Source organism: Piliocolobus tephrosceles, chromosome 15 (genome assembly GCF_002776525.5).
Source record: "Piliocolobus tephrosceles isolate RC106 chromosome 15, ASM277652v3, whole genome shotgun sequence".
Lineage (NCBI taxonomy): Eukaryota > Metazoa > Chordata > Mammalia > Primates > Cercopithecidae > Piliocolobus > Piliocolobus tephrosceles.
The window spans coordinates 99,604,467-99,619,078 of NC_045448.1; the positions used below are offsets into that span (position 1 = coordinate 99,604,467).

General features: G+C 39.5%; 1 protein-coding gene across 1 annotated transcript in view; it reads right to left on the minus strand.

Annotated features, from left to right (window-relative positions):
• The window catches only part of MRPS9 (mitochondrial ribosomal protein S9), a 56,601-nt gene extending 46,578 nt beyond the window's left edge, over positions 1–10,023 (minus strand). Inside the window, exon 1 of the mRNA XM_023211318.1 lies at positions 9,786–10,023. Coding sequence (XP_023067086.1) covers positions 9,786–9,920 — 135 coding nt within the window. The 5' untranslated portion in view covers positions 9,921–10,023. The remainder of the gene's footprint in view (positions 1–9,785) is intronic.
• Between the last annotated feature and the right edge of the window lie 4,589 nt (positions 10,024–14,612).

Consider the following 14,612-nt stretch of genomic DNA (forward strand, 5'->3'; position numbering starts at 1 on the left):
CAATACATTAAAACCAAAAATACCTGTAAATGGTATGCTACCTCCTGATCTATTTAAACATCCACTTTTGATAATGATTGGTCAATGTCAGTGAGTTTTGATATTTGGCACATGGGATAAAGAGTAAAAGATTACTCCCTTAAAAAGGCAGTAATAATAAATACCGATGCACCAGAAACCAGCAAGCAGAAAACATGAGAGCAAACGGCATGGCCTGGGGAAGAGCACCTTACACTGTGGGTATTCACCTTACTTGTGGGTAAAAATCCGGCCCATCTTTAACCATCTTTTGGCTTAGCTTAAGACTTTATTCCATGGTCCTTATATTAAAGGGTTAAAAAGAAAAAATTGCTTGACTAAACATTGAGAAGATTTATTATTATTAATTTGGTTCAACATGCTAACTGCAGAAATAAGGGCTCGCATATCTTTTAAAGGCATCAGTAATTATATCACACTTGCTGCTGCTGGTCCTTTTATGCTGTGGTACCAGGAATTTCCCTCAAAGGCATTAAGATTTCACCTTCAATCAAAGATGCTAAAGAACGAGAAAAATGTTTTCAAATGCCATTCAGCTGCATCCGGTAGCTGGAAATAACTAGAACAGATCTTTCTGGTCCTGGCTTTTCTTAAGATCTTAAACCTGTAGTTCTCAACCTTCATCCTGGCCCCAACAATTCTAAACACGCTTAAAGCAATATTCAGGCTTTAAAACCACAATCTTAGCAATCCACTCACTTCCTTTTTCATAAACATAAATCTCACTCAGACAGACATCATTCACCGGCACCATTCCTCCTATCTCCATCCCCTTCCCTTCCCAGAATCCTACATTCAGGTGCCTCTACAGTAACTTGTCACTAAAGTTACACCAGAAAATACAAGAAAAAAATACAGGAGAAATGTAACAATGCCCAATTAATGAAAAAAATACGTTTTTAAACTTTTCCGAATTAAGATAGTAAAAATATAGTTTCTTCTTACTCTTTAATGAGTAAGAAAAGGGCAATTCAAAATTATCTGGAACTTGAGTTTATTTTTACTTAGGAGATCACATCCTTCTAAAACATACTACTAGCCAATCATTATCGTTTCTTACAATGCTTTGTGAAGATACAGCGTTGCCGTCAACGAGTAAAAGCATGACCACAACTGGTTAACGCGTGGTCCCTTCTTTTACAGGCACAGCCTGTCTATATACACCCCTGCTCCCCTTGCCACAGGCCAGCGCCACCGGTACCAACTCCCCACCATAGTGGTTCCCATTTTACGTTTTTACTGTTTTCCAGGGGATTTTAAAATGTGTTCTTTATGAGTCTACGTCTTCTTTGGGCAATGGAGAATGTTGCTTCACATATTCAAAGTGAAGAGAAATTATCTTTCTACCCCAAGAATCATAGCAAAGGTGTGTTAGGGGGCCGAAAAGTAGCAATCACATCGTAGAGATAATTCTCCCAAATGTTCCATTGCCAAAAGGATGATTACATTGCTGGTTTTTATAAATAACATGACACAATGTTTTGTTCACAGCTAAAACAATCCTAATACAGGTGAACCCACAAAGACTTTCTTTCAGGTCACTACAACCACACTCCCTGCTAATCACCAACCACAGCCCTCAGGAGAAGTGTGCCTCCTGGAGTATATGGCTCCTCTCACTGAAGGGATTCCTGAAGAGGAGCAAGATCAGGGAGGAAAGTGATGCGTTCAGATTTGAGAATGTGTGTGAGATGTTGATGGACATCCCAGGAAGATAGATGTCCAGGAGGCAGGTGGCCTTGTGGGTGTGAGCATGAACAGACCTGAGCTTCAGATACAAGTCTGTTAATAATCCTTACCTGAGACATGAGGTTGACACTCAAAAGAGAAGCAGAAAAAATGGCAAGCATTAGTGTTCGGACAAAAAACAGTCTTCTACTAGTAATGAAACAAATTGTTTGTAGGTGAGGGAAGGCAGGCACAAAGGCAAGGTTACTTATGTCTTGCGCCCACTATTTTCTCTGTGAAATAGAAGATGGTCTGCTGAGACCAAAAGGCGGTAGGTTTAACAGACGCAATACCACTTATTCAAAGAACTGTGATGCAGTGGTTGTAAAGTATAGACAGAAAAACTGTAAGAAAGAAATTAGAGATGGCTAGGTACAGTGGCTCATGCCTGTAATTCTAGCACTTTGGGAGGCCGAGGTGGGTGGATCACTTGAGGTCAGGAGTTTGAGACCAGCCTGGCCAACATTATGAGACCCCATCTCTACAAAAAATTACAAAAATTAGCAGGGCGTGGTGGTGGGTGCCTCTTATCCCAGCTACCCAGGAAGCTGAGGCAGGAGAATTGCTTGAACCAGGGAGGCAGAGGTTGCACTGAGCCAAGATCATGCCACTGCACTCCAGCCTGGGCAACAGAGGGAGACTCTGTCTCCAAAAAAAGAAAGAAACTAGAGAAAAAAATTTTAAGTATCCATTCATACTAAGAGAAAATTCTCATTACTAGTGAGCCAGGTGAATAATTCCAAACAGACAGGAATCTATATCCATACAATGTCTGTAATCTTTTGTCAATTTTCTTTCCCTATGGTTGGCTTCTTTTGTATGTTTCAGGGGTATATTCAATGTGCTATTTAGTTTCAGAGAGTTATATCTTAGGGTAGATTGTACCGTTCAGCATTACAAAGTTTTCTACTCCTATGTAATAATTTTTTTTCTTCAACTATGTTGGGTCATAATATTGCAACCCTTTCTACCTCCTATTTACATTTCCCTGGAATATCACTGCCTATCTGTTTCATTTAAGTTTTAGACTATTTTAGGTTTTGTTTTTTTAACCCAATCTGAGATTTTAGTAGATGAGGATACCCAAGTCACATGTGGTTTAACAGCTATCCTGTCTTGTCATTCATCTTATTTAATCTTTACATTTTTTATGCTTCCTTCCTATTTTCTTTCTTTTGCTATAGGAAAAAAAAAAAAAAAATGGGCTTTCTTTTTTATGGCTTTTGAGCTGGCAATTTGGACCATATACAGCTTGCTCTCATTTTACCAGTGACAATACATGTGTCTCTGAATAAAATGTTTAAATGTACTCCTATCAACTTCAAAAATAAATATCCAATGAATTCTGACTGACTTATTCAGCTCTCTTTTTCAGCCACAGCAATTATCTGTTCTTCTGTTCTCCATAGTTTAGATCAGCTTCTCTTAGTCTTATTTCTTATCCCTTGTTTCTGCATTCCGTATGATTTTGAAATCTTGACTCCATGGTTTTTTCCCTCTTTCTGCAGTGTCAATTCTGCTTACTGCAGCCACTATGAATTTTTAGCTTTTTATATCATTGGTCTATCCTCAAAATTCTTGCCTCAACAGTTTCTTTTAATCACATCTTCTTGTCTTATCCTATCTCATAGAGCTCTTCCTCACTCAACTGATTTTTAAATGTCCTTGACAGTGTGAAGTAGCTGTGGTAAAATAATTCTTCCATTTTGTTAGGTAAATATCCCTTTGTATCTTCTTCAGCTGCCTCTTCCACACTGTTCCTTTTGCTCCTACAACATTTTAGCATCTTCTCAAGCAAAAGAGTTGATTATTGAAGACTTGGTTTTTCACTTGATTTAAAATTGCATCTGTCTATAGGCTCCAGAGTCTGTGACATAAGGTGGCGGCTTTTCTGCTTTTAACATGATTGAGGTTTAAACATATATATAAACATTTTCACTGTTGTTCATTTAGAAAGGGTTTAAAAAAATGGCCCTAATTTGCTATTTTTCATAAAAAGTCTTTAGGATCTTTTTCAAAGACATTTCTACATATTGCTTAAGAGTATGACACTCTGGAAACTTATAACATTAAATTTACAAAGTTATCACAGCATCAGTAGCTGGATATTGAATATGTTTATTAAATGTCCAGAATTATTCCAGCAATGAATTCACACAAAAATATTTACATTCAAAGGAGTCCATTATTCATTGGTATAATCCATTAAACAAGGTGAGGTTAAGAGTGTGAAAAAAACAGATCTTTACCTAAAAAAACCAAGAATTCTTTAAGGGAATTTGCTTTGCCACTGTTAAGAACAATTTGCGGCCAGGTGCAGTGGCTCACGCGTGTAATCCCAGCACTTTGGGAGGCCAAGGAGATCACAAGTTCAGGAGTTTGAGACCGGCCTGGCCAACACAGTGAAAACTTGTCTCTACTAAAAATACAAAAATTAGCCAGGTGTGGTGGCGGGCGCTTGTAATCCCTGCTCCTTGGGAGGCTGAGGCAGGAGAATCACTTGAACCCAGGAGGTGGAGGTTGCAGTGAGCCAAGAGAGTGCCACTGTACACTCTAGCCTGGGTGACAGAGCGAGACTCTGTCTCAAAAAATAAAAAATAAAAATAAATAAAAATTTAAAAAAGAAAAAAGAAAAGAAAAGAAAGCAGGCAGGGTCCAAAGGATCTCCATCAACTAAAAGTTATCCATGCAGGTTCAATCAGAATGTGTCCATTAAGACAAAATGGTATTACAGCTGTCCTGCCTGTATGCTCAGGATCTCAGGAGGAGGAACATCTGATAGGATTACTTTGAGTCAGGTGCCCCAGATTATTCTGGACTATAGCCAGATCTTCTCAACTATAACCAGCGAAAAAGAACTAATTCCTCCTGGGGAAACTGGGATGCTACTATGAAGGGGAAATGGATACTATGTTAAGTAAATAAGGAAATCCACTTACTTAAACAAAATTTACCATTTATGTTAATTCCACAATCTGTTATAAATTCAGACACTTAATATACTTATCAATCAAATAAAACGCATAAACCCCGTTTAACTCCCAATTAAAATAAACCAACTATAAAAAGCTACCGTTGGGACAATGCAGAGAAATTTGAACATGAAATAGGTAACAGATGATAAGAAACTACTGTTCTTTCTGTTAGATATGGTGGTGACAAGGAATCTATTTTTTTTTTTTATCTTTATGTTAGAGATGCATATTCAAGTACCTATAAGTAAAATAACAGAATGTTTGGGGTTTACATTAAATGACTCTGGGGGGTGGGAGGGGAGAAATAAATACAAGACTGGGAAAATACTAATAATTGTTGAAGCTGGTTGATGGATCTGTGGAGTTCATTATATTATTCTATTTTTTATATGCTTGGTTTTGCAGAATAAAATTCTATACTTTACCAGTTCATTTAACAAATTTGAGCAATTATTATAGACCAGGTTCTGTATTAAGTGTTAACAGAAATAAATGTAAAGAAATGAGTGATATTAAAATGAGAATGTTGCCATAATAAGAACACAAAACATAGTAAAGATGCAGTTTTCTTTAAGCTAATAATCCTATCTGACAAAAAGAATGATACAGCAGGTGTTCAGATGTACCCACATGTGCACACACGTAGGCACCCATATATGCCTGCACATAAGAACCGTAGAGGAAAGACCTAAATACATGAGAGAGATACTTAGATAAAAGAAAAGAAGTATATGTGGGTTTTCCACTGTTGTAGGCAGCTTCCAAGATGGCTCCCAGTGAATCTGCTGCCTGCTGTTCTTCTCTCTTGCTTACCTTTTCTTCATCAGCCTGAGGGAAGCCAGATGTGCTGAGTTGCCCTAGAGGCGCATGTAGCAGGAGCTGAGGGAGGGCTCTGGCCAACAGTCAGCAAGGACCTGGGGCCTTCAGCCTGACAGCCTGCAAGAATCTAAATCCTGCTAATGACAACACTGAGTGAGCCTAGAAGCAGACTCTCCCCACCCACAGTGGAGCCTTGAGATGACTGCAGCCCTGGCCAATACCTAGACTGTTGCCTTACCAGAGACCCTGAGCAAGAGGACCCAGCAAGGTGTGCCTGGAAAACCCTGACCCACATAAACTGTAGAAAACAAATGTCTGTTGGTTAAGCTGCTAAGTTTTAGGATAATTAGTTATGTAGCAATAAATAACTAATACATTCATCATCCTAATTACAACAACGAAGCATAGTACAAGGAAGTTTACTTATCTTGTTTTATAAGGGAAAGAGAGGTGGGAATGACAGTAGCATTTATTATCAAGCTCTTACTAAATAAGAAACTTATAAATTGCCAAATAAGGAAAGTGGAAATTTTAATGTAGAGGCATTTTTTGTAATTAAAACAATGAGGAACACACTCAATTCTATCCTTACAAGGACAGGATTAGATCTCAAAGGCAATAGCTTATTCTACCAAAGGGCTTTTCTTTTCCGTTGCTAATAAATTGGGATTCAAAATAAATATTCAAAAATTATCAGGGGCGGGGGCATAACTAATTTACAGAGCTGTATAGAGCATCTGATACAAATTCAAGTCAATTATACCATTTGTTTTCCAAAGTGTTTTTTAGCCATTTGTCAAAAAAAATTTATGAAGCCCCTACTAAAGTAGACCAACAGAAAGCTGTGATAAATACAGGTTATTATAACCTCCAGGAGCATGGGAGATGAAAAAACAAAACAAAACAAAACAAAAAAACAGATACTTTAGACAGAGACAGGAATGTGTTTACAGTGAAACCAAAATATAAAGGACCAAGCCATTTAATGTCATTGATCACTTCTCTGGCAGATGGTCTAAATCAACAAAGGAACCTGGGCTTGGCAAAAACTAAATGTTTAAGCACCAGGAAAGTGTTCAGTGGTAGAGAATAATTAAAAAGCATCCTATTGTTTTGTAGAAATACTTCTCAGAATAGCAATTGCTTTTGCTTTTCCTTATTATAAAAATCATAAATATTATAGAAAGTCAAATTAGCATTCCTGTATTAGCCATATTGATAGAGGATTTATGAATTCATGGGTAAACTTTGTAGTACAGCATGGAAGGGAACTGTCAACTGCGCATAATAATGCTAACACTATTTGCATTTGTGACAGGTAAAAAAGTCAGCTACCTAAGCACAGCAAAACAGACCATACTCATTCCTGCCAAACTTTCCAGTCCTGTCTCTCACCATTCTCTCACCAAAACCCTATGCTATAACCAATTGTTGCTGACAAAACCCACTATTACTCAGTACATCTTTATACCCTTGTGCACCTATTATGTCTTCCTTGAATAGAACAGCTTTCTGTTTTCATATAACTTCTAATTGCTGCTAAAGACGCTATTTTCCTTTGCTTCCTTGGGGAAGCTGCCCATGACGATCCTCTACCTGGTCAAAAACTCTAGTCTGACTCAGGCGTATCATTTCTGTGCTCTTCTGTATCTACCTTTGTAAATATCACAATACACTGCAGATCCCTGATATTCATGGATATATAATGTGAAAAGTTTGGCCATTCATGAGTAAGACTGCCTCTTCCGCCCCAAATTTGGGACACTCGGACATTTGCAATTGTACTGAGGTATTAACACAAAACATGCATACCACAAGACTGGTATGCAAGAGGTAGTCTGCTGGTGAAGGTCTCAACTGAGAACCCAGGAATAGCTTAACAAAACTCGCTTCTTTTTCCTTACTGAATCAGTGTTTCTCGAACTTTTTAAACTGTGACCCACAGTAATATCTACTGTTTATATCACCACCTAGTATACATTTACATATATAAACAAAATGCAAAAATACTCTGCAGGAAATGCACTTTATTATTATTCTATTCTCCCACACCCTTCAAGTTTGCTGTAACCTCTGAAGAGATTTTCTAATTAAGGAAATTAAACTTTGGACAAACAAAAGACCAGGTATAGTGTTTTGTCACTCATTAAGTGATTAAAATTTTTATTATTTTATTGTGTTATAAAATAATAAAAAACTTCTCTTGGGTTACCAAGAGAAATCTATCTATTAATGTTGTAGTCAGAAGTGAAAAAATGTTAATATTTAAGAGAGATAAGCTCTGTGCCAGGATAAAAAAAAAATCTCTATCAACGTCTTTAGGTATATGTATGCAATCATAAGAATCTAAAGGGGGGTCAGCTAAGTGTTTCAGTTATAGCTGAGTTGTACTTCATGTGGTAAAATACATGCTGTAGGAGTATTCAGGAATCTGGGGATTCAGCCATTTCAGGACCATCCCTTAAGAGTGCTAAGGGTGGATACTGTCTTGTAATTGTTCGACTTTAAATTGTTTACTTCACAGTGCCTGGCTCAGGTAAAGTGCTCAGTAAACATCTGCCATATGGGGGAAAGGGGTTGTTTCAAGACTGGTCAAGGAGATGAAAATTAAAGTAACAAGGAGAAATCATTCTTCATCCATCTTACTAAACCAGTACTTAACAACTAGACCAGATGTTTACTGAAACTTTATTGGTGCAAAGAAAGTAGAAACAAAGCAATTGTCCATCAATTGTTACATTAACTTTGATATATTCTTATCATGGAATAGTATGCAGCAGTTAAAAATGCTTTAAAAAATATAATAGGGGACCCTGAAGGATTTCTACTTTACAATATACTGCATATGTAGAAGAAAAAAGCAAAAAAGTAAAATGAAATCAAATATAGTCCCATTTTTTGTAAAGTACACCTGTGCATGTATGTTTATACATGATTATAAGAACATGGAAAAAGCATAGAAGAATGGATACCGGGAGGGACAGAAAGTTACCCATCCCCCAATACACACATTAAATGTCAACAATAAAAATACTCTGTATGACACAGTCCCTCTCATAATCATGTGTATACAGCAAAGATATACTCAAAGAGATGCATGAAAAAATAAAAATTTCTAGCACATTTTCCAGTAAGAAAAAAAGTAAAAACAAATATCCACATGAATAGATACAATGGATTGGTTGATCTAGGTTAAAATAGAAAAGAAAGAACGTATAAAAATATATTTTTTTTCAATATAGTTTTTAAAGCATGGTATTTGACTTCCCTGCAATAATTGGTACTGGTTATCACTCTCCCTCCTTGAAACACTCACCTGTTTTCCATGATACCACACTGGCTGGTTTCTCCCCCGCTTGTTTGGTCCCTCATTCTCAATCTCTTGGGGCCTATTTCTTATTTGTCCTTCAGGGCCCTGTCCCTCTGCCTACTCCCCAGTACACTCTCCCTAGGTAATTTAATTTGTTTACAAGGCCTCAATTACTATCTACAAGATAACAGGGCACTTCGAAATCAGTTCTTCTCCTGAGCTATAGACTTGCCTATCTAGAGAACTACTGGAAATCCCAGATGCCTAAAACATAATCCCAAACTAAACTCGTTTCTTCCCTCTTAAATCTTTTTCCTCCTCTGAGATCGCATGTCAGTAAATTGGCATCATCAGCCTACCAGCTGTTGACTCCCCACTTCCCTCTGGATGAAACGAAATGTACAAGTTCGGGCCTGCACCTTTCCGTAGAGAAAGATTCGGGAAAATTAAGAAGACAGAAATTGCGCAGATTGAAGGCACTTCTAAAAAGTCAGTGTCCTCTGCAGAACGTGACTTTCTCCATTGTCTTCCAGGCCCCTGCAGGAATCCAATTCCCATCATTCTTCTCTGGCGCGGCCCTCCTCCTCTCTGGACAGCAGGGCAGGGTAGGACTGGACCCAACACCAGACCTAGGCACCGACCTTTAGCGCAGCCGCCAAATGAAAGAAGAGGTCGCTCCACTTCCACCTGCAGGTAAATTCCCCTCGCTGCAACCCGCAAAGAAACAAGTAACAACCTCCAGAGTGGCCGCTGCAAGCCAACACCCACCTCCCCACCCCCAACCTCAGATCTCCACTAAATATCTAAGACCCTATGGTCTCTGCCTGAAGGCACGAGACGCTGGGGGGTGTCCGCGCTGGCTCCACATCCTCGCGCGGCAGAGATAAACCGCTTCCAGTCCTCCCAGGCCTTACCTGGGATCTGACATTTGTTTGCAACTCAGCTGCCGCGGTTTTCCAGAGGCTTTGCTTCCGGACGAGGCTACCCCTACCCCAGAGAAGAAACCGGTAGGAAACTGCTCCGCCGTAGGACACACAGGGGGCCGCCATGTTAGCTGTGGGAGATCCAGGGCCGGAGGGGTGAGGGGGCGGGGCCTAGAGACGGCGCAGGCGCTAATGGGTGCGGGGCTCCAGAGGCTGTCCTGAGCAAGAGCTTCTGGCGCCTTTGGATCGGGGGGCGTGTCCCGCGACCCGAGACAGCTAGTCGCTGATTGGGTGCATGGAGTCCGCGGGGCGTATCCGACTCCACCCCTGGCCAGTGTCGCCCTCATGAAGGAGCGCTTGTGGGTCGTTTATCTCGGCCTCTTTCTCTTCACGTCCTGAATTCTCTCTCTTTGGAACTCACTTCCACGCTCTCCTAGTCTCTTTGGCGCTCACTTCCACGTGGCACTTTAGCCAGCTCTTCCCTCCCAGCCCCCTTGCTGCACCTCGAGCCGGCTCTTCCTCCACCTTGGCAGGGCGGCCGGGGCCCCAGATGGAGTCCAAGCACCGCTTCCTGTCTGCCTTATCCTAGTAAGGGTTTTCCCCTCCTCTAACTTTCCACGTTCTTCTGGATCCAAGTCAAGACTCTCCTGCAGCAATTGTCAAACTGGCACTTTCCTGCGTTGTTTCTTAACTGTATAATGTACAGGATAAAGCTTAAACCGGTGAGGTCAAACACTACCTTTCTCGTTTTTGCACGTCCCTCCCTAAGCGTTAGTACTAAGCCTTACTTGAAACCCAGTCAGAACTAATCAATTGTTAGAGATGAGTATGTCTTGCTTTCTGAAACTTGCGTGCTCCTGGCGGTTAACTCCCAGGGTGCTTTCTACGAAACACATATTAAATGATGTAGTAACACACTTTAAAAGGGTTTACAAACACTTAGATTTGAAGGGTCAGTAAAAGTAAAACACAGAAAATCTGAGATCATACAAAGTTGTCAAGCAAACACCATGTACTATCACCATCATTTCACGAAACAACTTTTTAACATTAAAAAGGTAAAATGACATAATTTCACAATAAATAAAAATCTTTTAAATGGAATGCATTTACTTGTATAAACTACTCATCCTGTTGTTCTTTCTGTTAGTAGCTTTTAGACTAGCAAAAAATATCATGAGAAATTGGCAGAAGTCAGAGGACTAAACTCTGATTTTTTTTATCTTGCCCAAATTCCTATCTACGGGGTTTGGGGAGTCATGCCCTACAAATCATAAATTCTTATCAGATGGGTTTTATTTAACCCTATATGTGGTGACTTACTTTCTAACCTGACTCTGGCATAACATTTCGAGACAAGGAAGAAAATCAAAATATTTTACCCCAAACCATGTTTCTTTGCCGTATCTTAAAATGGCCCTGCAAAGCTGTCCTTGGAGGGGTGGGATATGCATCCGTAAAGAATCTCTGTTGACATAGCTAGATCTTTTTCTTCCAGACCCTCCCAATCCTAAAGAGATTAACTAAGATCTGAATAGGAAACGTTGGTCATCCATTGTCTCTAAGGGCAGCCACTGTAAGACTTCTAAAGAACTTTGGTCTCCACAATCTTTATCTTAAACTGAACATTCCCTTTCTATCAGTCCCAGGTCTTTCTGGACCAAACCAATGTATTTCTTAAATGTATTTGATTGATGTCTCATGCCTCCCTAAAATGTATAAAACCAAGCTGTGCCCCAACCACCTTGGGCATGTGTTCTCAGGACCTCCTGAGGGCTATGTCATGGGCCGTGATCACTTATATTTGACTCAGAATAAATCTCTTCAAAATATTTTACAGAGTTTGACTCTTTTTGTCGGCAGATGGATAAACTAGCATTTGGGAATCAAGACTTTATTTATTTATTTTATTTATTTATTTTGAGATGGAATTTTGCTCTTGTCGCCCAGGCTGCAGTGCAGTTGTGTGATCTCGGCTCACCGCACCTTCTGCCTCCCGGGTTCAAGCAATTCTCCTGCCTCAGCCTTCTGAGTAGCTGGGATTACAGGTGGCCACCACCACGCCGAGCTAATGTTTGTATTTTTAGTACAGATGAGGTTTTGCCATGTTGGCCAGGCTGGTCTCGAACTCCTGAACTCAGATGATCCGCCCACCTTGGCCTCCCAAAGTGCTGGGATTACAGGCGTGAGCCCAGCTAAGAACCAAGACTTTATAGCTCATTAAAATACATGTCTTTAAACAGTAGTTCCTACACATTGTGAGATTATTTTAATTTTTTAAAAATTTTAATTGTGGAAATTTAACCAAGTAGAGAACAGTAAGTATGTGGAAGCAGGATTTATACTATTAAAAAATTATTGATATTAAACCATATAAAAACTAAGTACTAAAATTAAGGTTAGGAGTGGTGGAGACTTTTCCTTTTTCTGAAATTCATGTCGCAGTTCTTTACTAGAATGCTGGCATGCACTGCATTATGCAGTTTTGGTCAACAATGACCTTCACATAAGACAGTGGTCCCATAAAATTATAATAGATCTAAAAAGTTGCTATCTCCTAATGACCTTATAGCCATCAAGACATCATAGTAAGGGAGGAGACCACCCCTTATATTGTCTTATGGCCAATTTGTGCCTCCAAAGGAAGAAGAAGCAAAAACTAAAAGGCAGAAATGGAATCCACAGGCAGATAGCCCAGCACTGTGCCCTGCACCTGGTAGTTAAAAATCAACCCCTAACCTAACTGCTTGTATTATCTAGAGATTTCAGATATTGTATGGAAAAGCATCGTGAAAATCCCTGTCCTGTTCTGTTCCGTTCTGATGACTGGTGCATGCAGCCCCCACTCATGTAACCCCTGCTTGCTCAATCAATCATGACCCTCTCACGTGGACCCCCTTAGAGTAGTCACCCCTTAAAAGGGATAGGAATTGCTCACTCGGGGAGCTCGGTTTTTGGAGATGTGAGTCTGCCAATGCTCTCAGCTGAATAAACCCCTTCCTTCTACAGCTTGGTGTCTGAGGGGTTCTTATCTGCGGCTCGTCCTGCTACAATAGTACAACGCATTGTTTACCCGTTTGTGGTGATGATAGTGTAAACAAATGTATGCATAGCCAGTCCTATTAAAGGACATACAATTATGTACAATACATAATACATGATAATGAACTATGTTACTGGTTTATTTATTTACCAGGCTATACCTTATAGTTTTTATTGTTAATTTGGAGTGTACTCCTTCTACTTATAAAAATAAAAAGTTAACTGTAAAACAAACTCAGGTAGATCCTTCAGGAGATATTCCAGAAGGCATTATTGTCATAGGAGCTCCATACGTGTTATTGCTCCTTGAAGACCTTCCAGTGGGACACACTGTGGAGGTGGAAGACAGTGACATTGGTGATCCTGACCCTGTGTAGGATTAACGTGTGTGTTTGTGTCTTTGTTTTTAACAGACAAGTTTAAGAAGCTAAAAAACAAAGAATAAAAAAAGCTTATAGAAGAATAAGGATATAAAGAAAGAAAAGGAATATAAAGAAAGAAAATGTTTTTGTACGCCTGTACAGTGTGCTTATGTTTTAAGCTAAGTGTTATTATAAAAGAGTCAGAAACTTTTAAAATATTAAAAAGTTTATAAAGTTAAAAAGTTATAGTAAGCTCAGGTGAATTTCTTATTGAAGAAAGACAATTTTTTAATAAATTTATTGTAGCCTAAGTGTATTGTGTTTGTAAAGTCTACAGTAGTAAACAGCAATGTTCTAGGCCTTCACATTCACTTACCACTCACTGACTCACCCGGAGCAACTTACAGCCCTGCAAGCTCTGTCCATGGTTAGTGTCCTATGCAAATGTACCATTTTTACCTTTTATACAGTATTTTTACTGTACCTTTTCTATGTTTAGATACACATTTACTTACCATTGAGTTACAGTTGCCTACAGTATTCCAGTAACATGCTGTGCAGATTTGTTTTCTGGGAACAATAGGCTGTACCATACAGCCAAGATGAATAGAAGGCTACACCATTGAGATGTGTGTAACTACACTCAATGATGTTTGCACAGTGACAGAATCACCTAACGACACTTTTCTCAGAATGCATGATTGCAGATTGTACAGTAAAGCGAATGTAGTACATTTTCCACCTCTAGGGGCAATGCTTGTACTCCTGCATTAAATTTCCTGTATAGCCTTTGAATTTGGGAGCAAATGCACTGCTAAATGTTCACATTAGGTTCATAATTTGGAGACATAGGAAAGATTGAAATGTGCTGATTAATCTTTAAAATATGAAAAAAAAAAAAGAGGCCGGGCATGATGGCTCACACCTGTAATCCCAGCACTTTGGGAGGCTGAGGCGGGTGGATCACCTGAGGTCAGGAGTTCAAGACCAGCCTGGGCAACATGGTGAAACCCCGTCTCTACTACAAATACAAAAATTAGCTGGGAGCGGTGGAACGTGCGTGTAATCCCAGCTTCTCAGGAGGCTGAGGCAGGAGAATCACTTGAGCCCAGGAGGCAGAAGTTGCAGTGAGCCGAGATCGCGCCATTGCACTCCAGCCTGGGTGACAGAGGGAGACTCTGTCTCAAAAAAAAAACAAAAAAGAAAAGAAATGTATTCATGTACTTTACCAAATGGCTAAACCTTAGATTCTTTTCATTTTGTTCTCACTTTTTGAGCACCTATTGTAGGCATCAGGAATCCTAGGTCCTAAAAATCCAATATAGTGGGGTCATGTCTAATGTGAGGGTTTTGTTCTAAAGTCAGCTTGTTAGATGAACATCAGGAAAATCAAAGTGTTGTACTAACACCAAGT